At 39.4% G+C, this 22,574-nt stretch overlaps 3 protein-coding genes across 16 annotated transcripts in view; 2 read left to right on the top strand and 1 right to left on the bottom strand.

Annotated features, from left to right (window-relative positions):
• herc2 (HECT and RLD domain containing E3 ubiquitin protein ligase 2) overlaps positions 1-1,507 on the bottom strand; it is an 80,385-nt gene extending 78,878 nt beyond the window's left edge. For 10 of the 12 annotated variants that reach the window (XM_088598442.1, XM_088598386.1, XM_088598404.1 and 7 more), the window contains exons 1-2: positions 1,378-1,507; positions 407-517 (exon numbers count right to left, since the gene is read on the bottom strand). In XM_088598442.1, coding sequence (XP_088454568.1) covers positions 407-478 — 72 coding nt within the window. In that variant the 5' untranslated portion in view covers positions 479-517; positions 1,378-1,507. Of the gene's footprint in view, positions 1-406; positions 518-1,377 lie in introns of those variants that run through there. The other 2 variants (XM_088598462.1, XM_088598452.1) reach the window with 1 other exon arrangement.
• A 3,557-nt stretch (positions 1,508-5,064) lies between these two features.
• On the top strand, positions 5,065-11,343 carry nipa1 (NIPA magnesium transporter 1). 2 transcript variants are annotated; one of them, XM_088598476.1, is made up of 5 exons: positions 5,065-5,389; positions 5,735-5,782; positions 6,468-6,558; positions 7,520-7,680; positions 8,150-11,343. In XM_088598476.1, exons 1-5 carry the CDS (start codon positions 5,263-5,265, stop codon positions 8,656-8,658), a joined length of 936 nt encoding a protein of 311 aa, XP_088454602.1. In that variant the 5' UTR covers positions 5,065-5,262; the 3' UTR covers positions 8,659-11,343. The 2 variants fall into 2 exon arrangements, with proteins under 2 accessions (XP_088454602.1, XP_088454610.1); XM_088598484.1 differs by lacking the exon at positions 6,468-6,558 and having other exon boundaries at positions 5,254-5,389.
• A 2,106-nt stretch (positions 11,344-13,449) lies between these two features.
• nipa2 (NIPA magnesium transporter 2) lies at positions 13,450-20,800 on the top strand. Of its 2 annotated transcripts, XM_088598508.1 has the most exons (7): positions 13,462-13,592; positions 14,534-14,741; positions 15,311-15,541; positions 18,516-18,572; positions 18,811-18,901; positions 19,333-19,493; positions 19,740-20,800. In XM_088598508.1, exons 2-7 carry the CDS (start codon positions 14,666-14,668, stop codon positions 20,387-20,389), a joined length of 1,266 nt encoding a protein of 421 aa, XP_088454634.1. In that variant the 5' UTR covers positions 13,462-13,592; positions 14,534-14,665; the 3' UTR covers positions 20,390-20,800. The 2 variants fall into 2 exon arrangements, with proteins under 2 accessions (XP_088454644.1, XP_088454634.1); XM_088598518.1 differs by lacking the exon at positions 14,534-14,741 and having other exon boundaries at positions 13,450-13,592.
• Positions 20,801-22,574: the final 1,774 nt, after the last annotated feature.

Genomic DNA, 22,574 nt, shown 5'->3' on the forward strand with positions numbered 1-22,574 from the left:
AGGTCCAAGTACAAAGAAACAACAGAGAGGTCATCAATGAAGAGAGAGAATTCCTACCTGTGTGAAGCAAAGGTCCAGACCGTGACATGAACTTTAGAAATGATTAATGGGCAAGAATATTGATTTTTCCCTATCCGTGCTAACATGTTTATGGCCACTCCATTACAGTAGTTTGAACCACCTTGTATGATGAAGTTTCTCAAAGCTAAACAACGTCGAGGTGCTTAACAATCAAGCTGAAGACTAACTCTAAAGGGCAGCAAAAAGGTTGATTTTAAAACTTCCTCGTTCACCCAGAAAATAAACACAACGCGTAAAAAGCTTGCAATCGTCGATGCCAATAATCGTTGTGACACCTTTATCACACTGTAGGGGAGGAAACAAAATATCTGTAAAACCCGCTTACCTGCAAGTCTGTCTTCAGCCATTTGGAATCAAACCTTGACTGGGCATTCAGGGAGAAAGACGGAGAAGGCATCTTTTCCCTCGTCTCCCCTGGCTGCTCTAGCAGCCAATCCTATAACAACAGAGAAATTGTACCACACAAATCTTATTAATTACGCGTACCGTTCTAGCTTCACTGACGCAAGTTGACGATATTAGTTTATCTTGCCGAAAGCAAAACCTTGCAATAACACTCACTACACTATATACGTACTACATGTATTATAAGAAATTTAATTCGCTACTCTTGGGTTTATACTGCACCTTAAGGGCCTCAAAAATAAGGTTTTCACCTGTCCAGGCTCTACATATTTGTGCTCCGTGTGCCTCCAGTAAGGAAAGAAATTAAAGTTTCGAAACGCGCAGGTGATTGCATCCAGGCAATGCAGAGACACTTGCATTTTTTTTTTTACATCGTGCATGTCTAAAATCCAAACACGCCAAAAGCTTTCACATATCTTGGTTCTTTTTAGTTATATTATTACTAGCGAGAGCATTTGTACCTGGCAACATAAAATGTCGCTTACGCCGACACCTTATTAACAAGACAGCATTACAGACGCCGAGGCTGTCCAGAATGTACTTTCATTTCAAGTAGCTTAGTTACATGGGGACACCATCGTTGAACAGGTTAAGTGCGAGGTCTGGGCCTTTAAAGGAAACGCCAGCGAGCCACTAGGGCTGTGGTCTACAGCTACACATTTATCATTACATTATTTTAGCAATGTCACTGACTGTCCTGACTACTCCCGGCTGGTTTCAGGCTGTTGATGTTGGTGCTGCATCAAGTGTAGACAGTCCCCGACATACGCGGAAAGGATGGGACGACGCTACCCAAAATCCCGAGTGCCCCCCGACATTACCGCTCTTGCTTTCGCTGGAATAACACCCCAAGAGCAGATCGTCCATCATATAAAACGCTGCTAACCTTACCTGTTTAATTTGACTTATTTAATCACCGACTCCCCCGTTACCAGCCCTACTGCATTCTAATCCCATCCATGTTGGACCATGATTGACATGCGCGTACGCCAACGAGGTTTAGGAAACAAAGCCAATGGGTGAAGACACAACGGGTAAAGGGGGAGGTATCGTGTGAGCCTTGATAAAGGTTGGTAGACTCATCAAAGGGTGCGAGCCTAAATTTAAAGGGACAGAGGGCATTACATCATTTTTTTGTTGTTGTTGTTGTTCTGCTGCTATTAATAGATGGGCTTGAAATGTTCAGGTTTAATAAAACAGTGTCCATAATTTTTAAACGTTTTAATAAGGGCATCCTAGACACTAGCAACATGCTATTGCAAATTATCTGTGCAATTGTCATAATTGTGCACGTTATTGAGAAAATATGAATAAAGCTTAAGAGGTCATCCCCAATCCGTAAACACGTTTGCTGAATGTAAGCTTTATCTCTTATAGGACAGAACGGGTACATCGAAAATTGCTAGAATATTAAATGATGCATGTATCATTGCTTTATTTTTCACCTTACTGTCACCTGCTGCAGAGACGCACGCAGTGTTGATACATTTTACAACAACGACTTTAAGATCCAGAGTGCTAATCCTCGGACTCGCCCAATAAAAGATTTCGTGCTTAAGGAGAGTATAATAAGCATTTACCTTCCTTCAATTCTGTCCAAGGCATATTAAGTTATTTTAAGAGGCAGTGGCGATCAGTAGGGTGCATTTCATTATGTATTAATTAAATATCCCCCTTCATATAATACAATCTTTGGTTAGTGGAATACTCAATAAATATATATATATATTGTATGTGTTATTCTTAAAAGTAGAACTTGAACTTTATTGCCATATTTAACCGGTACATGTACTGGTACAGTGGAATTCTTACTTACAGAAAATCTCTCGATTGTTAAAAAAGTGTAAAACACAAAATGCAGACAGTGCATTAAGATAATATACAAACAAACAGTGGACAATGTACGAGTGAACAAGTAAACAGTTCAAATGTAAACAATCCAGACATGTAAACAATGACTGCAGATGTGCAATAAATACAATTACAATGAGGTAGATGGTGTAGGTGTGGTCTGAGGGGCATGGCCAAATGTGTTCTCCAATCTTGTGGGTACAAGCTATTGAGGAATCTGGTGGTAAGTGTCCGTATGCTCTTGTATCTCTTGCCTGAGGGCAGTGTGGTGAAGAGCTCATGGCCGGAGTGGTGACTGTCCTCTGTGATGGCCAGAATTCTACCATGGCAGCTGTCCTCATAGAGCTGTTTAATCTCTGTGAGACCACAGCCGATGATCTTCTGGGCCAGGATCACCATTCTCTGCAGTGCCTTTCACTGTTGAGAAGAGGTGTTGCCGTACCACACGGTGATCCCGTTGGTGAGGACGCTCTCGATGGTGCAGCGGTATAAGTTCACCAACGTAGGAGAGGTGGCTCTGTGGCTTAGGATCTGCGCCTGTGGCTGGAAGGTTGCCGGTTCAAATCCCACAGCTGGCAGAGGAATCCTGCTCTGGTGGGCCCCTGAGCAAGGCCCTTAACCTGAACTGTTCCAGGGGTGCTGTACAATGGCTGACCCTGTGCTCTGATCCCAAGCTTCTCTCCCTGTCTGTATGTCTGTGTCTCATGTAGAGCAAGCTGGGGTATGTGAAAAGATGGATTCCTAATGCAAGAAGTTGTATAGGGCTAATAAAGTGATGTTAGGTACTGGCATCCCCCATCACTTGAGGCACCTCAGCAAATAGAGGCGCTGCTGAGCCTTCTTCAAGATAACGTCTGTGTTCCCAGTCCAGGTAAGGTCATTAGAAATGTGAATTCCCAAAAACCTAAAGTTGGTGTTTCCACTTCTGTTTCTTCAATACTGAGTGGGCTGTGAGTATGTGGTTCTTTATCATTTCAGTTCTTTTGTTCAACTCACGGTCAAGTCCAGGTTATTGCTACGACACCACCTCAGCAGCTGTACAACTTCATCCCTGTAAGTGGACTCGTCATCATCGCTGACCTATTATAGTGGTGTCATCCGCAAATGTAATGATGTGGTTGTTGCTGTGTCTTGCTGTGCAGTCGTGAGTGAATAGGAAGTACAACCTTGGACTCAGACAGCAGCCTTGTGGGGTGCAAGTGCTCAGGGTGAGTGATGTTGATGTTTTATTACCTGTTAAAAGATCTGAGTCTTCAAAGCTTTAATATGTGTATTGGATTTAATTTAAGGTGCTTTTGCACAGAAACTGAAATGCCAGGAAAGAAGTGATTATGAAGCTTTTTTCATGCTTAGTACAAAAACTGTTGTTGTTTTCTTTATTCAGCTTCGCTGAAGCAAGTTTTTTCTCCACGGACTATGTCCTGACTCTTCTCTTCTCTTTCTTCTTCTTTCTTATATAATAACTTTTTATTTATTAATTACTTTAGCCCAATGCCAAAGCTATTTACTCTACTTTTATTTGCATTTTAAATGTCCTGCATTGTTTCAATGTGTACACTACTGTGCAAACCTCTCAGGGTTTGTATTTGATCTAATCAAATGAATAAGGAAACTAGGATTTAGTGTTCAGTACAAATGCATGGTTATGAAAAATAACATTTTCACACTGGGGGTGGAGGAGTCACAATACTTTTTGTTTTTATTCCAAGCTGGGCTATTAATGACTTTAATTAAATATATTATTTACTTAATTGACCTGTATTATACATGTTTTCAGGTCTTTACTCATGAAGGTGGCAAGTTACTACTAAAACCTAGTGTACCGTGCCCAACCAGGACCAAGAGTGAATATCACTGATTGTAAACTAAAAGTGAATCTGTCCAACGTTTGCGCTTTAATAACCATTAAAGTTCTTCAAGGAACACTTTCAAATATTTTTGCTAATATCTCACTCATATCACCCTGCAGCTCTCATCTGGCTTTCTATGGAAGCTAAGCAGGGTTGAGTGTGGTCAGTACCTGGATGGGAGACCTCCTGGGAAAAACTAAGGTTGCTGCTGGAAGTGGGGCCAGTAGGGGGCACTATACTGTAAAAAAAGGCTCCATCCTTCAGCTAAGACATAAAACTGAGGTCCTGACTCAATAGGGTCATTAAAAATCAGAGGGTGTTTTTCAAAAAGAGTAAGGTGGTTACCCCAGCATCCTGCCCAAATTCCCCATATTAGCCTTTACCAATCATGGCATCCTAATAATCCCCATCTATGAACTGGCTTAATCACTCTGTTGGTGAAAGTACTGAAGCACTATGGCTGTTGTTGTATCAGGTGAAGCTCCACATTGGTGCTGGTGGAGAGGAGTCCCTGTTAGCTGTAAAGCGCTTTGAGTGAAAACCAGAAAAGTGCTGGTTTTCTGCACTTTCCAGAAAAGTAAGGAATTATTATTAAAAAATGCAAACATATAGACCTACAGTGAAACCTCCCAATACAACAGAAATAATACTTTACAACCCAAAATGCATAGATGTGGCTCTCGTTATAGGTTTTATATATTTCTACTACGTAAGATTATTTACTGAAAGATTTCTCTGGAATGAATGGACTTGATCAGACAGTGATTGCTTGAGAATGAGTTCCCCAATCAAAAAAGGTTGAGAAACTCTGAATAATATTAATTCATTCATTTTCCCAGGGGAGGGCGCTAAAAAGAAAACAATTGAGTTTTCTCTCACTTTTAACCTTTTTTCAGCTTCCGGAACACAAAGTGTTTACTTTAGTTGCAGTTTAACACTGATTTATAGATGGACTGAATTTAAATTATAGGATATTACGATATGCTGTTTGTTTTTTGCCTCGATTTTATTTTGTAGCAAAGCGAACAGAGTTTTTTTAAATTATAGCTAGTTTTGTTGAAATAACTTTTTTAAAATGACTCTAGATCTTGAGAAAAGTTCATTACTGTCCGTTGGCTTAGGTATAGCTGTGGTATCTAGTTTTATTAATGGTTCAACGTTTGTGTTGCAGAGGAAGGGAATATTGCGTGCTCAAAAGCGAGGTATATGACGTTTAGTGAAGTAATGTTATTTTGTTTGACCAAATAGTTAAGAGTTCATTTATAATAAATGCTAAGTTATGTATAAATTATACACTTGTCTTTTTAATGTTATTTTAATATTCTGCACCAGTGGTGGATAAGTACGATCCGTTAAAATAATACTGGAATCAAAATCTGAACTCATTCGTTGTACTAGAAGCGGATTGTTTTCTTATTTGTATTATGAATGTTTTTTTAAAATGATTTATTATGCTGTTTCCGTTTGATTATATAATGCCGATTTTAAGCACGCTAGATTTTTGTTTTGATTTTCAGGCTGAATAAAGCTGTCACTGATTTTCACAGGCACCTCATACTTGACTGAATACGTATGGTGGGGTGGAACACTGTGCAGTAAGTCTCTGGCTGCTAATATTTTCTGAGCTACATCTCCTTCTTTTGCCGTGTGAACTGTTGCTCTCAGCCTCCGTCTCTAAAACCTGTCTGCGAGTGTTTGTATTGTTTACTACGCTTTGATGCAAAACGTTCAGTTCAGATATAAAATGTTTTATTTCCCAATATTTCGTACATCTTAAAGTTTCAATGAGGTTTAGTGTGATAACAAATAGTAATGGAAATCTAGAATGGAGTACGGTGGTTGATATACAGAAGGCAATACAGTTTAACTTTATTTTCAGTGTAATGTGTAGACATTCCAGCAACAGAAGCTGCAAAAAAATGTGGCACATATTATATATTATAGTCCTTTCAAAATTATTTTCTCACTTTCTTTATATGATCTTGTAATTAGCAGGTATGTAAGTTTAATAATAGGCTTTGGTTGGCAAATATTTTTCGTTGCAGAAGAAGCGTCTGTCACATTCATTGCTAAAGTTCAAATTGTTCTGAAGACAGTAGTCACATACTGTGAACATGACGTTTTCGTTGTAAGTGGAGTGCTGATGACACCTCACGTCATAATAGACTGTAAGGTAGTAGAAGGCCTCAGAATAAGACTGTACAGGAATTTTTATGGACTTTTCAAAATTCTCAAACTAGGACATCTACTATAGAATCTCTCGCTCTTTTGTTTAAACAGTGGTCATAGGTCAGATAGGGAATTTCTTGGCCTACAATGCTGCTCCTGCTGTCTTGGTTACACCACTAGGAGCTCTGGGTGTGCCTTTTGGGTGAGTCAAAAGTTCTAGCCTGTTTTCTTGAGTTACGTGTAGCGTATCCAGTTTGGTTTTCTTCTGGAATTACTCACCAGCCTGGAATGCTCACGTGTTATTGCAGCCTGTCATCATATCTTACGCAAACAAGTCGAGAAAACCCGGCAAGTCTTGTTTTTCTTCTTTGATTTTGCTCCAGATAACAAATTTACAAAAGAAGTGAATGAGTTCCTCACAAGAGTTAGTGTTACCTCACAGAATACTACAAATTGATTATGCCTGTTGTGTTACCGCTGATTTGTGATCATTTAAGAGCAGGCCAAGCTAAGTGATTGATTTATTAAATACATAGGAAGTACTCAGAACTGAGGCTGAATTGTTTATTCCATTTTTAACCGTCTTTAATTCTTATTGTTCTTAAGCACGATATGCAGTTTTTTACTCTATATGGAAGTGCACCAGGACATAGCTGTTCAAGTTGTTCAGCTTAATAATTACATTACAAATATTTGACTCTCTGATTCAGGAAAACAAACCTTTAGTGCTTGTAAATTTTATTATATCTGGGGATACTGTTAATAATGTGCGTTTGATTTCAGTTTTGTTATTTATAATGTTTTTGAAACCTTAGGAAACAGAGTCAGATAAACCTCAGTTCCAACTTGAAAGTGCAAACTAAGCCCTGTCTACACTGCTGTTATTGGCAGTGTCTACTAAGTATACAGTTTTTTTATGGAAGGGAGATGGGGAAAACATGAAGCCTTTATTTGGGGTCAGGTGTGATTTTTAAAATAGTATCCTGAAAAGACTTTTTTATTTTTTACAGTTGTTTTTCAAAGTCAGTCAGACTTAACTCTTGAATGAAGCTGTTTTTATGTCAAATCAAAAGGGATATTCCTTGTAGCCCTATTTCATGTGGCATCTTGTGACATAGCTGTTTCTTGGTCATGATAATATAGCCTTTTGTTTTGTGTTTTAGGGCCCTGTTGGCTTCCTATGTGCTCCAGGAGCACCTCAACGTCCTGGGAAAGCTGGGCTGTTTGTTAAGCTGTGTCGGCTCAGTTGTCCTGATTATTCACACTCCGAAGTCCGAGAATGTGACCTCCAGGGCCGAGCTTGAAGAAAAGCTGGGAGATCCAGGTAAGTGAGGTTCCAGCATATTTGAAATTCCTTTAAAAGTTAACTTGATTCTTTTACAGGCTGGTTGTGGTGTGTGGGAAATGTTGTAATGCTTCATTTTTTAAAAATCATTTATTTTCTTTATCACTCCTCCATCTTTTTGAATGCATATTTGACAAGATAAGGACAAAATACAGATTCCATTGTGCCCCATACAGATATGGAGACAAGCACAATCACAGTAAAATCCTGTTGTATAATCAAAGGGTAAGGCTTTAAAATCTTCACTGTTTACCTTACCAGCATTGAGGTGTCTCTCGGCTGAAAACTTTCTATATCTGCTCTAACTTATAATTGTATAGGCTGTGATAAGAAACAGTTGTTGTCATGGAGATTTATTTTCTGATACAGTCACAGAAGTATTCCTCGTCATCACAACTGTGCCTTTAGTGTCTGTCCTCTGTGTTAAGGGGCTTTTCTCCTTTTGCAGTCTTCTTAGGCTACCTCTTTGTGGTTCTGCTCCTGCTGATAGTGTTGATATTTTGGATGGCTCCATCGCGCGGAGCCTCCAACATCATGGTGTACGTCAGCATCTGCTCCCTTCTCGGCAGTTTCACTGTGCCCAGCAGCAAAGGCCTGGGGCTGGCGGCACAGGACGTGTTTCGCGGGGACTCCTCCAGCCAGGGTGCGTTCTACCTCTTTGCGGGACTGCTGGGCACGCTGGCGGTCAGCATCCTCATTCAATTCGCCTTCATCAACAGAGCCCTGGAGCACTTTGACTCCAACTTGTTCGGAGCCATCTACTACGTGACTTTCACCAGCATGGTCACGCTGGCCTCCGCGGTCCTGTTCCGGGAATGGAGCAGGGTGGGAGTGCTTGACTGTCTGGGCATGCTGTGTGGCTTCACCACTGTGTCTGTGGGCATCGTCCTGCTGCAGATCTTCAGGGGTGTCACCCTCACTTGGAAGAATGTAACACCACCATCCAAGAACGACTAAAGCTATCTGATTCTTCCTTGTAGTATGCATGGGTAGTTTCATAATTGCTTTGCTCTTTATACTACGAAGAGCCACTGTTTATAATTCTTTAAAACTGTGAGTTGTATTGATTTTAAACATATAGGGTGAGCATCAAAAGAAGCATCAGTCTATTTAAATGACAGTTTTTTAGAAAAATAAAGTATTCATATTTTGATTTGCATACTTGATTTTGCCATAATTATGATAAAGGTGTTATTAAAAAATAACCATGATACACTTGCATGCTGTTTACTGATACATCACTAAGGGAATATGCCCATGTCAGGTCTCCTCAAGAAAACTGTTGGTGCACCTGCTATTGTCATTTTCCTAATAAAATCGTCTGGTGCAAACATGCAGAATATTATGCTCATAGTTGTGTACAACAGACCAGCCAGTGGAGAGGATCAAGTGTGATGGTCTAAGCAGGAGTGTCAAGTCACTACAGAACTCCACTTCTAGTGATTCCTGCAGTCTGACTGCATGGCTCTGCATTGGTCAGGTCACTGGGAGCTGCCTCGCTATCCTTCCTGCTGGCCCGTCTTGATCTGACATCAACAAGACAACATACGTCCTCATGCTGCTCATGTAACAACAGCTCTCTTGTTAGATGAAAACGTGACTCAGACATGAGCCCTACAATCTGTGGATTGAGCTGAGACAACATGTGACATAGGGTGCATGCTTGTCTATGATCAGTGAAAGTGGGATTGAATCCTACAAGATAATATGACTGGTGCAAAACGTGCATCGCTCATGCAATGAATGTATCGCTACACATAATACTTGTTTGCTTGCAGTGGTAGCCACATATGCTTCTAGCCGGTGAATTTCACACATCACCCCAGATGATGATAAATGTTAATCAGCATAATGAATTTGCCCATGTCAGATCTCCTCAAGAAAAAAATTGGTGCAACGGCTATTGTCATTTTCCTAATAAAATCCTGTGACTTTGCCGTAGTTAAAAGTGATTACTTTTAATACTCAGTACATGTATGTTATATTTTTTTAATCTGTCGTCCAATAGAATTGGATGCAAGTGTGAGAAAATAAAAGCTACAGACTCTTCGTGTTGACCCTACCAAGAATATGAAGCAAAATGCATACTACTCTCTGGTTACAGTCTCATTTGACTGATTCATTGAAAGTCAGTTAATTGAGGATTACCATGTTTGTTGTGCCTCTGTTCTTCCTTTTTTGGGGGGTGTTTTTCTATGCGTGACATGTTAATGCCATTGCACCAGTAATGCAGTAAACTAAAAATGGCAAACTTGTACAGTCAAGGCACTACTGTGTTGTAGTGTGTAGTTGCAGCAGGACACGTGGTGACTCATTAAGGAAAATTGCAATTTTTTGGCTATCATCATGAATAAATGCTTCCTCAATTTTTATTTCAAATTAATAATGTTTTCTAGTTATTATACTAATAGTGATATATTCTTAGGTAAAGTTTTTCATTTTAAAATGTAAGTTTCTAATATGTTGAATGGATGTAATTTCAGATTATTAATTTATGGCACTGTACGGTTTATTAATATCACATAAAAATCCACTTCAATATGTTTGTACCACAAAAGTTTAAAGTATTATATTCATCCTTTAAAATATTATATAGATGGGATTATTTCCTATAAACTGATAAAGTACCCAATGAAAAAGTTTAAATATGAATATTTATATGTTGGATTCCAAGTGTGTTTTGTAAAAACAATATTCTTAAAAAACTGCATGTGTTCTAGATCTGAAAAAGAGATGTCAGTACCACAAAGAGAATAGCTAAAAGTGCTGATAACTATCTGTAACAGACACCTGACTGCAGTTCTTGAGATATGTTGTTACATATTTACAAAACTGCAACCTAGTGCACAATAATTTTGCGAAACCAGCAAGGTTTATATAACATACACTTTTACATGTAAGTGGTGATATTTAAATCTTTACTTTGGGGGCTTGTTAACCCTTAAACCTTTGTAACCTAGGATTTCTAAAAACAAAACTAGAACAAATTTAACATAATATAAAATACTTTATGAAATGGTTTTTAAAACATTATTGTATTTACTTGCAGGACAGAAACCTTTTTGAACCAAAATGTGTCCGTTTATCTGGTTAACTTCTGCTTAATTATTTTTTTTATTTGTTTATGCATGCAGGCATTCTTGTCTCTACTTCATTTATGCCAGTAAACTATATAAAAAAACCCAAACAAATTTAGGGTGGCTCTTTAGAATACTTGACATCTTCTGTAATGCTTGGTTTGCAAAAATTCAGAATAAACATAATGTTAATGGTGTCAGTGCTGAGGGTAGTAAACCTCAGAATATAAAGTATAACAACCCCTTTAAACACGTTTACCATTATTTTTCCACTCGTATGTGTTACTGGTGATAAACTACTGATATTTTTATAATTTATAAACTTGATCATGTTTGAGGCAAGTTGTACTGTTTTGTATATGTGGTTTCTTTTAAATTACTTATGGATGTTTGATGTTAGAAATCTAATTGTCCTTAGTTACTAAACTGTAACAGAAATTAATTGTTTCTGTCCGTTGTTACCATACTTATACAGGGAATTGTGTAAACTGTGTTATGTATGTGGTTTTAACCTTTTATAAAGTGTACATAGAGAATAAAATGATTGTGTCTGAAAACATAACAATGCTTTTCTTCAGTTAACACATTTTTACTCTTCTTTTCCAAACCCAGTGTAGGAAGACTGTTAAGACTAACTGTCCTACCCGTCTTGTCATATTTGTTCCTAATATTATAGGGAAAGAGATATGGTAATGCTCACCAGGAGAATAGTTATTCTAACATTTCATTTTCCATCATGATCACTGATCATGTTGACACCATATGTAAGCATTTTCCTTTCCTTAAGGACAAAAATTTAATACTTGTGATTTAAAAGAAGTGAGAATGAAATTCACACTTTGTCTAAACAATATGCACCATTATTTTTCTTTACTGTAAAGTCAAAGAGCTTTTTCAAACATTAAGTAACACAGCATATGTAGGTCAGCATACAATTTTACATTCTTTTCCCAAGAGAGCTTGATCATTGAGCTGTTATATGACACCACACTACCAACAAAAAGACACCTTATATCCTCTCATCTGTGTGTATCCACACATCAGGGATCTCTGAACAGCAGCAAAGTGTCTACTATGGGCAGAGCTGGCAAATTATTTAGCAAGATTTGAAAAGAAATGTTGCATATATGGATGTTCTGTATCTGCCTTTGGTGTTACAAAAACAGAAAAAAAGTGCCTTATTTAGCTCCACTCCCAGTTGAGGCCTCTTTTTCCACCTTAATGTCAAAAAAGCATGGAAATTCACCTCCTGTTTTCATCGCAGAAACGACGCCATTCTTACTAACAAAAATGGTAAGAAACAAGAAGAGTTGGTTCAGCCCATTGCATATCTAAGTACTTAATGAAGGACTGTAATGAGTCCGCTGCAACTACATAGCTGTGTGGGCAGTTTGTTCCAGATCCTCCCAACATTGTGTGTATCTTAGATTAACGTTTCAGTATCTTCCAAGGCTTTTAAATACTTGAATTAAACCCCTTCATAATCCCCTTAAGTCATTAAAGAATTAAATTACTTTAACTGGCCTGCATGTGACATTAATTTGAGACCAAAAATTGTACTCATTCTGTTAATTGGCTTCTCCAGGGGCAGCAATGTCTTTTATGAAATATGTTCAAGAAAACTGAATAATCTTCTAAATGATGTGTAGCTCATCGTATGATTGAAACATTAGTTCCTCACAGTCTAGAGTTTTTACATCGTCAGTATGGGTATCTTAAGTCATTTTTATAGATTTAGTTTTCAAGTTCAGTGCTATTTAATTCATAATGTAATAAAGGATGTTCCTATCTACCTGTAGTGCTCTGCCATTTTCAAAATTATTTTTAATTCCCTAGGCTCTCCAAATGTCAATAAAACCAAAGATAGGTGTGTACATAACATTGTATCCTGCTCAACAAACGTTCTTTTATTTTGAAAATAACTTAAAATGGATATATTCAAAACATAAGAATTTCGTACCATATGAGATGATGAAAGTGCCAGCAAATGGAATAGACAATTATTAAACATCACAGAAGACCTTTACATGGCTTGGTACCTCACTATGTGTTTGACTCCTACCCCCCACCTTGCAAAACTTCATTCAACTAATTCTGGTCTCTTGTCTGTCCCCTAACGCCCGTACACTTTATGGTTGATAGGGTCTTGGTCTTCTTTTGCTGCATCCCACAGCTTTGGAATTCTATCCCAAAGGATATCAGAGAGTCACTTTCCTCGAGCACTTTCAAATCAAGCACTTTCAAAGCATCAAATCTGCTTTCCTTCTGCATTCAAGACCCTTACTGAAATTATGTCATTCTGCTGTCTCCTCTAATTGTGTGCGTTTTATTTTTACTGTACTGTAAAGCGCTTTGAGTAGCCATTTCTAAAGGCGTCATATGAAGTTTAATATTATATTGATTAATAACATTTTGCTCTGTTTTTGCTTTGGAATTGAGCCAACGCGGCGATCTCCCATTAGTGTGGTGTTCAATAAGCGAATGGTTTCAGCAACATTTACAAAAAAAAAACAATCATCCTCAGGCAACATGCGCTCACGTTAAACCCAGCTGCAGGAGGGCAAAGCTCAGTGTTACTGAAGACTTCCTGGTACAGTTCCCATTCAGGTGTCCGTCTCCTTGCCCGGTGTTTTCTATGGCAACCGCAGACTCCGGAGGCCCGCCTCCCGTGACGCTACTCCCACGCCCACTGGCGCAGGTGACGGGTGACGCAGCTCGGGTTGCTGTGGAGCGCATTGGGTCGGGGCAGCCCGAGATGTGGAAGCTCGAGAGAGGGTCACATTCGTCCTCCGCTTCAGTATTTCCCCGCAGCAGGTGAGTACTGAAGGACTGGAAGTGATTCGCAGGACTGTTTTACAGCTGAAAAGCGAGAGTAAGGCCCTGCAGAGGGGGGGGATCGCGCTACTTGAGGGATCTTCGCGGAAGGAATCGGCTAATGGCTAATGCCGGACTGTACCGCTTTAGACAGCAGGCGACGCCTCAGTGAGCAGAGTGGAAAAAAAAAAAACCGTAGTGAACGGGCCGGGACCAGGCTAGTGTGTTTTAAGACTGTTTTTTGAGCTACCCAGTGATTCATCGCTCATACAATGAGGATTCGTGCTGGCAATGCTACAGTGGCGTTTTAAGCCCACATGATCACGCTTTAGTGGCCGGTAGAGGGAATAAGAAATTGAACTATGCTCCCCGTAACCTTTCTGTAATAAACCGCCGTGGTAGAGAGTATCCCAGGTCTGGGCAAATGAATCATGCAGAAGGACGTTATCGCAAAACAAAATAGGTATTTTATCGGTAAATCAGGCTGAAATCATTACGAATCCAGATCAAGATGCGTGGAGGATGTGGGCGCGTTTCCTGGTTCGTTTGGATACGCCTTCTGTTGCTAGAATCCGTGCCCAGCAGTGCACAAGCATTAGCCAAATAATTTTTCGTGGTTATAGAGTATTGTAATATGGCAATTAAGTTACTACAGCACTTCTTACGGCACGACGGCAAAGACTACAGCTGTATGCACGGTTGAATTTGCAATGAAGTTTAAGCGGTGTCTTCGTATAGTAGGCTGCTCTGACGCTCGCCTCAGATTTACCTTTTGGCTGGTCATGTGTAAAAGCTCAGTAAACAGTCTGCCCCTGCTTATATTTACACGGAAAACTAGTGGCAGAAACCCACGATTAATTAAACACAGTGTTTTTTTCCTTGACCTTGGTTCTGACCCTGAAAGAATGTTGCTACCCTCCCTGTTGTTTCATTACATGTAGGGCTATGTGCTGAAACCTTCCAAACTGCCAAGCCCACCCAAGGAAAGCAAGACAGGAGTGAAGTGAGAAGGACAGACCTGCTCTTCAGTGGCAGGGGACAGTCAGCAGAGCTGTAAAGAGCTGAAGTTTAGCATGAGCAGGCATGCAGAACTCCAGGCTTTTGAGGAAGGACGAGGCTATGCAGTTGTAAATTTAACGGGCCAGAACGGTATGAGATTAGTGTGGGTGCCTCATGATTAGAATTAAGAATTAAGGTGTGCAGCTTGGCAAGTCTGCACCTCTCCTGGGTCCAGTCAGTAACGACTCAGTTTAAAGTGTGAATAGAATACAGGAAGAGTTCACACACCACTTTCAAATCCCGTGCACTGACTACAGTAAATGGGGACCAAGCTATGTGTGGAGAAAAGTTATTAGGGAAAATACGTGTAGTTCTGAGAAACAGCATCATCAAGTTCCTTATTTGTCCCCATTTCAATCTGAGTATCGTCAATCCGCACATTTATGAAGCTAAAAGTTTAGGATCTGTACTAAAAAATACACATCTGTCCCGATTAACTGTTATGTTGAAACAAAATGTCAAATTTATGACATCCATTTATTTGTGTCCGCATTAAAAAAAGGGAAAATCTTTGAAAAGAACATGCCAAAACGAAATGACTTCACGCTTTCGTACAGCAGTGTGTACACACGTTATAGGACAACCTGTTACCAAAGTTAACGTTGGAATGGTTCTAGTTTGTTTTTCAGACTAACGTGGCGTGTGTTGTCTTCCAACAGATTCAGTTGTTGGTCTCCCCTGTCCCACTAATCAGGAGCTCGTCCGTCGGCTCATCAATGTAACAAACTCCAACCAGTCCTCTGCGATCACAATGGGCCAGGACAGGGGGAAATATGACTTCTATGTCGGGCTGGTTTTGGCTGTTAGCTCCAGTATTTTCATTGGAGGCAGCTTCATCCTGAAGAAAAAAGGGCTCCTCCGCTTGGCAAAGAAGGGCTCCATGAGAGCAGGTAAGTGGAGCTGAACCATGGTCAGCTCACCAGTGAAAAGAGTGTGCTCAGACAAGAGCAAGGCCTGGGCATCTCCTGTTCTATTGGCTTCCCGTTTCTGAGAGGATGCAAATTCTGAAGTTTCCATTCTGTTTCCTGCTGCTGAACTCCCTCCCAATGTGTCGCGATGTGGGGGTACATTATGTTAATCCGTGTTTGTAGTAGCCTTTCCTATATTTTCAGGATATTTTGCAAGACAGTAGTGGTATGAAAATAATTTCTAAGACGGGGAAGTTCTTAGCCAATTTAGTTTCTTAGCCAATACATTTGTGCTGATAAAATGTGCAAAGCAGGAACTTGCCTTGTTTTTTTGTGTTTTTTTTTCGCCTTGCAGTTCTGGGGATAGCTAGGCCTAATGCTTTTATCAGCAGCGGTACTGTGTATTTGCTTGCCTTCATAGCTTGTATGAGCAGGTAGACTTCTATGAGAATATATCGCGGTAACAGTCGGAGTAGCTCTCAGCCTGTTGAGAGGGGACGTGTTACAGAACTTTGTCTTTACTTGTACCATGACAGCCCCTCTTAGATTAATGTAGATCTTGAGTACCTTCTCTGGTACATGCATTATACATTTTTTACAGATAAGGTCTGTTTTTTTTTTTGGAAAGTAGAAAAGCTGCTCATCAATCCATGCATACAGTTTCTCCTGACACATGCGAATTAGAATCTCTATGTTTAGACAGATTCATAACCTTTTCTGTTATAGTATGGTTACACAGTGATTTTAGTGTATCTAACATAATACCGGTACAAAATGGGAAAGGCATAATCCAAAAATCCTCTCATAGCCTGGCACTGTGCATCATACAGGGCCTCATGCAGACACTCATAACATGCAGATATTCATTCTAGGTGACTAGTGTGAGGATTTTAAAGGAAAATAGGGCAAATCCTTTGTGCTTCAGTGTAATAATTATAATATGGAAGAGTTTCACATACAAGTGTTCAAATGGCAGAGGAGTCTGGAAAAGGGTGGACTGAAAATGAATGCAGAAAAATCTGAAATAATGGTAATGGAGAGAAGAGGAGATACTATGACCAATGTTGAGGAGACAAATGGAGGAAAACTGAAACAAGTTGATGACTTTAAATACCTTGGATCAAAACTGGTAAAGGGAGGAGAAACACTGGAGGCAGTAAAACAAAGAGTGAAAGCTGGATGGAACAAGTGGAGAGAAATAACTGGAATAATCTGTGACAGGAAAATTCCCAGAAAGTTAAAGTGCAAAATGTACAAGACTGTGATTAGACCTGTATTACTATATGGAGCTGAATGCTTGGCAGTTGGAAAGAGGGAAGAGAACTTGATGAGAAGAACTGAAATGAGGATGTTGAGATGGATTCTGCAGATTTCAATGAAGGATAAGATCAGAAATGAAGAAATCCGTAGACGATGTAGGGTGGTGGATGTGGTTGAGAAGACGCGAGAAGCGAGGTTACGGTGGTATGGACATATCATGAGGAGGGACGTTGAGGAAGTAACAAAGAGGGTAATGGAATTTGAGGTGGAAGGTAACAGAGGAAGAGGCAGGCCTAGAAAGAGATGGATAGATTGTGTGAGAAAAGATATGGAGGTATGTGAAGTGAGTGAGGAAGATGTGCTCGACAGAGACAAATGGAGAAGAGCAACCAAAGCAGCTGACCCCAGGACAGTCTGGGACTAAGGCTGTGAAAAAGAAGAAGAAGAAGAAGAAGAAGAAGAGTTTCACATACATACAGTATGAATAATCCAATGAAAAGTATAAGTATTGGGACAGTAAAAAAAAATATTTGTCACTTTTGCTGCATACTATTGAAATGTATATTTCGGATCAAAAGATAATAGCAGGAAAAGAATAAGATGTCAGCTTTTAAATCTAAATATTTTTTGCAAACATGTTAAACGATATTTGAACCGAATGTTCTTATGTTCAATCCCCCCGATTTCTGATGGACTTCTGATAAGTATGGGATGGATTAACTTAAAGTATATAAAACATATTGCCTTTAATTGAGACTGCGCAAGTCCGCGACCCATCGACATCACCAGGCTGTTGAACTTAACTCAGCCACTTTCAGTGCAAAATGGGAAATACACAAACCGTTCCCATTGTTGGTGGGGTTTGCTGGCTTACGTTTCCTCCAAATAAGATGCATGTTCAATAGGATTCAGCTCGGGAGACTGACCTGGACAGTTTCCACTTCTTCCTCTTGAGTTCATCACTGGTTACGTGCGCAGTGTGTTTTGGGTGATTGTCTCCCTGCAGCACGAAGAGTTCGGAGGTTATTTCGTTGGACACGGGCAGGCAGTGTTTCTGTACACTGCAGAATTCATTCCTCTGCTGCCACCATCAGTTACTTTATAAGTAAAGGCCAGTGCACTCATTCTAGAAGTTAGCATGCATAGCAAATCCTTGACACTGCTTGCTTTTCCATCGCAGACGAGTCTCTGGTCTTCATCTCGGTTTGTTCCTCCTAACTCAAGAGGCAGACCCAGAAAGTAAGCTCCGAAGGTTGGAACCAAGGCTGCTTATTGACAGCTCTTTTATGTGCTTGCAGTTAATGCAACCAACATGGATCACTGGAGTCATTTGAAACAGCTGTCAGCCATTTGTCCCAATACTTCTGTTCACCTGAAATGGTGGGATTAAACACAATATTTTTCTAACATGGCTAAACTTGTAATCAAATAGCCAGAAACAAAAGCTGAAATCCTGCACTTTTGCTGTCCCAGAACAAATGCATTTCACATTATGTACACTGTATACTGTATATGATTATATGATGTATACCTTTTTTGATACCTGTATTTACCTGTTCCTCAACTGATGGCGGGATATACTGAGTGTTTTGTGAACTTTTGGAGTCAGTTTGAGGTCAAGTATATGTATATATTTGCATAAGAGTTGTTCTTATTGTGTCTTATACATTCTTACTGTATATTCTTGGCTCTATAGGTCAAGGTGGTCATGCATATCTCAAAGAGTGGCTGTGGTGGGCTGGTTTACTATCAAGTAAGTACGCAAGGTCAGGCTTTTCTTTTTCAGCAAGCAGATTCAGTGTATTCCCTCTGTTTGAGCCATAGTTTCTAAAAAGCTTTGTTATGTAAAAAGTTTTAAAGATATATGTGCCTTGCAAAATCTTGGAAGTACATAGGAAGACTTTACATCGCCTTACACTTATAATGGCTTTTTATTTGACGCTTTAGCTGGTTAATGAGGTGTTGTGTTGTGGCTTTGTGTGTTATTGCAGTGGGTGTTGGAGAAGCAGCCAATTTTGCTGCTTATGCTTTTGCTCCAGCTACGCTAGTCACACCCCTGGGAGCCCTAAGTGTTCTTGTGAGGTAAGTCATTTTAATGTGGATGATAAATTGCTTATTATCCCCTTCTTTTAATTGCATCCTATTTGTACAACTTTGTAAAGGGTTTGAAATAACAGTATCCCCTAAGGACTGCTGAAACAGCCTCTTTGCTGATAGGAATGTTATGATGTTTAAACCATGAACCTGTTGCCAGCTACACACAATGCAACCTGTGAACCTGTGTAGGTTCATGCAAATAATGTCATTATTATTACGGAAGTATTTGTAGGTTTGTGAAAGGAAATCTTTAACCTACACATACTAGTCTCTGGTGACTGATCACATGTAATCATAAAAACAGTTGTAAATATGATTTAATTCATCCTATCAGATTGTAATCATAGATTATGTGCAGGATATAGCATTAGATTGCTAAAATAATCCTTTGGTTTATTTGTTATGATGAATTGTAGTGCCATCTTGTCCTCATACTTCTTGAATGAGCGATTGAATCTGCATGGGAAGATCGGATGTTTGCTGTGTATTCTGGGGTCGACAGTGATGGTTATACATGCACCTCAAGAAGAAGAGATAAATAGCCTGGAGGAAATGTCAGAAAAACTGATAGATCCAGGTAAAGACCCCAATTTTACCAGAAAAGAAGAAAAATGCTTCACCAATTTATCTGTTCTCCAAATGTAATTTTTTTTTGGCTTAACGTTATATAATATCCCATTAATTCTAGGTAAAATGAAACATATTGCAAAATGTTAAGTGCACTGCACAGGATCATTTCAATTTTATTAGTCCTTGTTATATAGATGAACAACATTTTCAGGGAATACCAATTCATTCATTGCTTTTCTTGTCTCTTCTCCAGGCTTTCTGGTGTTTGCAACCTTTGTTGTCATTGTTGCACTGATCTTCATTTGTATTGTGGGACCTCGTCATGGACAAACCAATATTCTCGTCTATATAACCATCTGCTCTGTAATTGGAGCTCTGTCTGTGTCATGTGTGAAGGGCCTGGGCATCACCATCAAAGAACTTTTTGCAGGGAAGCCCGTTTTGAGAAATCCTGTGTCTTGGATTTTTTTACTGAGCCTTATAGCTTGTGTGAGCACGCAGATCAATTACCTGAACAAGGCGCTGGATATCTTCAACACTTCCCTCGTGACTCCTATTTATTACGTTTTCTTCACCACCTCCGTGCTGTCCTGTTCTGCCATTCTCTTCAAAGAGTGGGAGCACATGGGCTCTGATGACATCATTGGCACAATCAGCGGGTTCATCACCATCATCATAGGCATCTTTTTGCTCCACGCCTTCAAGGACGTCAACATTAGCCTGGCTAACCTGCCTGTGTCCGTGAAGAAGGAGACTCGGGATGGCAGTTGTATCAATGGAATGGTGACTCACAGCACCTATGAACTGCTGGAGAATGACATTACAGTTCATGTACAAGACGATGGCCCTGATCTTCCCACTGACAGTGTCTCGCGGAGAAATGGCACTGTGGGAGCCTTGTAAAACCATCAAGAAGCAGACAGCGAATGAATGCTGGATTCTGGGTTAAGGTTTATTGTTGCCACCGATGGCAGGAACTTCTGAATTCCACAGGTGGAAGCTTTGTGGGTGATCAGCAATAAATACAAAATACAATCGGATCTTTTTAAAGTGTGACTTGGATGGACCAATGGATTGTATTGAGATTTTTATTTGCCTTATCTATCAAAAGATTCATATTTTGTAATTTAACATGGCTACATGGTTGAAGTTTCATTATATTTCCATGTGGCATTGTACTGTAAATACAGTTTTTAAATTGCATCTGTACTTTCTGTACCGATATTTACATGCACTGAGTTTATTTCTACAACTGAAAGAGCCATTTCCTTATGGATTTGCTTTAACTTTATAATAAATCCAGTCCTTAGTGAATGACTGTTGTAGCTTTAATACTGCTGAACATGTTACTTTTTCCCCAAAAGTAGGGTTTTTATTGGCCTTCTTTGGTTAACATAGTTAAAATATTTAAAAGTAAACATGCATACCATATGAAAAAGAAAAGAAAACATTTGGAAATATTCTAATTGTAGCATTTATTGCATAAAGGATGCATGCTATTTCAGCATGCTGAAAAAGGTGGAAGCTGAATTTGTGACAGTAACTCATAAATATTAAGTTACAATGGAAATATGTTTCTAAGTCGGTCTGCAGAATTAAAATCTTTAGTTTTTTTTACAAGAAAGTTGCCATCTTATGGTACCGTACAGATCACAGTAACTCATGGTTACATCACATTGTAATGCAGAGAAAGTCCATGCACCTTTGTAATAACTGGAGATGTATCTTGCAAATGTTTTTTGCTAAAGACATATTCCAATACGATTATTTTCATCAGCACTGTGTATTCTTCAAATGGATAAGACATCTGCGAAGAATATTTATCATACTACTTTTGCATTGCTAGACTTAACTATTGTGATATATTTTAAACATTTTGATAACGTTTGGAGCATTACATAGCAATGCTTTAACATTTATGTAGGCAATGGTCTTCACCATTGATTCATGCATATGTAAATCTCTGAAATCCTTAGTAGCACAGCAATAAATTCATTTTCCCCTTCACTGACCTCACTAAGAAGGCCTTCGAATACAGAATACTGCATTATATTCATCAGCAAAAACACAGCACGGTTGAAACAGTTGACTACAGTCCTAGTCTAAGCCTGTAGAAATCATTCTCATTGCCTTCTTTTCTGTTTGCAATCACGGTTTGTTGCAGGAATATTTAAGGAAATCTAACTTGGGGAAAAAAGCATGCTGACTTTTTGTAGCTAACAAATACAGCAAGTATTATGGAGAAGAAAAGTTTGAAAATATTGTTCTTGTTTGAGTCAATGAAATCAAATGCAACAGTGTATGTTTGTACTACAAATAGTGAATGTTTTGTTTATTAGAAATGTACGTAGGGAACAAGCTAGGCAGACTCCTGATGAACAGCTTAATGGCAGCAACCTCGTGCTGTAGAACAGTTAAAATGTTTTGGAAGTTTGTCCAGAGATGGTGTAGGAAATAAGGACACTGACAACTAAATATTAATCCAAATGTCTGCACAGCTCTTCCATTGTATGAACCTTGCTCAAGTCAATCACAATGTTTGAACAACTGACAATGAAGGCAGTAGTGAAAATACTTCCAAGTGGTAACGGCAATAGGGCAGGGGAAATTTAATTGCTTTTTGTAGCATTTTCCAGAAATATGCCAGAAAATAGTCACATTTGCTTGGTCATCACCTAGTTAGAGTGGAGCCATCAAATAGCCTTACTTCGTGTATACTGTATATGGATCAATCATGTATAGGTATTGTGTAATAGCTGGGAAATCAGATATTGTTTTTATTGCACAATGCCCTGTGCAGGGAAATTCTGGCTATAAGATTTATTCTTGTGGGGCTGATTGATCATGGTGGGTGTTGAGCTTCAACCACTGGCACTGTGGGGATAATGAGGTATAGTTTTGTCAGTGTGGCTAGCAACACCAGTGTTCATTACCAACTTGAGGTGAACTTGAATCTGCCCTCTGCATACTTAAAGGATGCCCAAGCCCTTTTATATACTGTAGGAGGAGACCTGCTTTACCAGTGCTGTACCCACCCGTGAGACACATTAGTCTCTATACAGCAAAGGAAGGTCAGGGGGGAAGCTAG

Source organism: Lepisosteus platostomus, chromosome 2 (assembly GCF_059453375.1).
Source record: "Lepisosteus platostomus isolate fLepPlt1 chromosome 2, fLepPlt1.hap1, whole genome shotgun sequence".
NCBI lineage: Eukaryota > Metazoa > Chordata > Actinopteri > Semionotiformes > Lepisosteidae > Lepisosteus > Lepisosteus platostomus.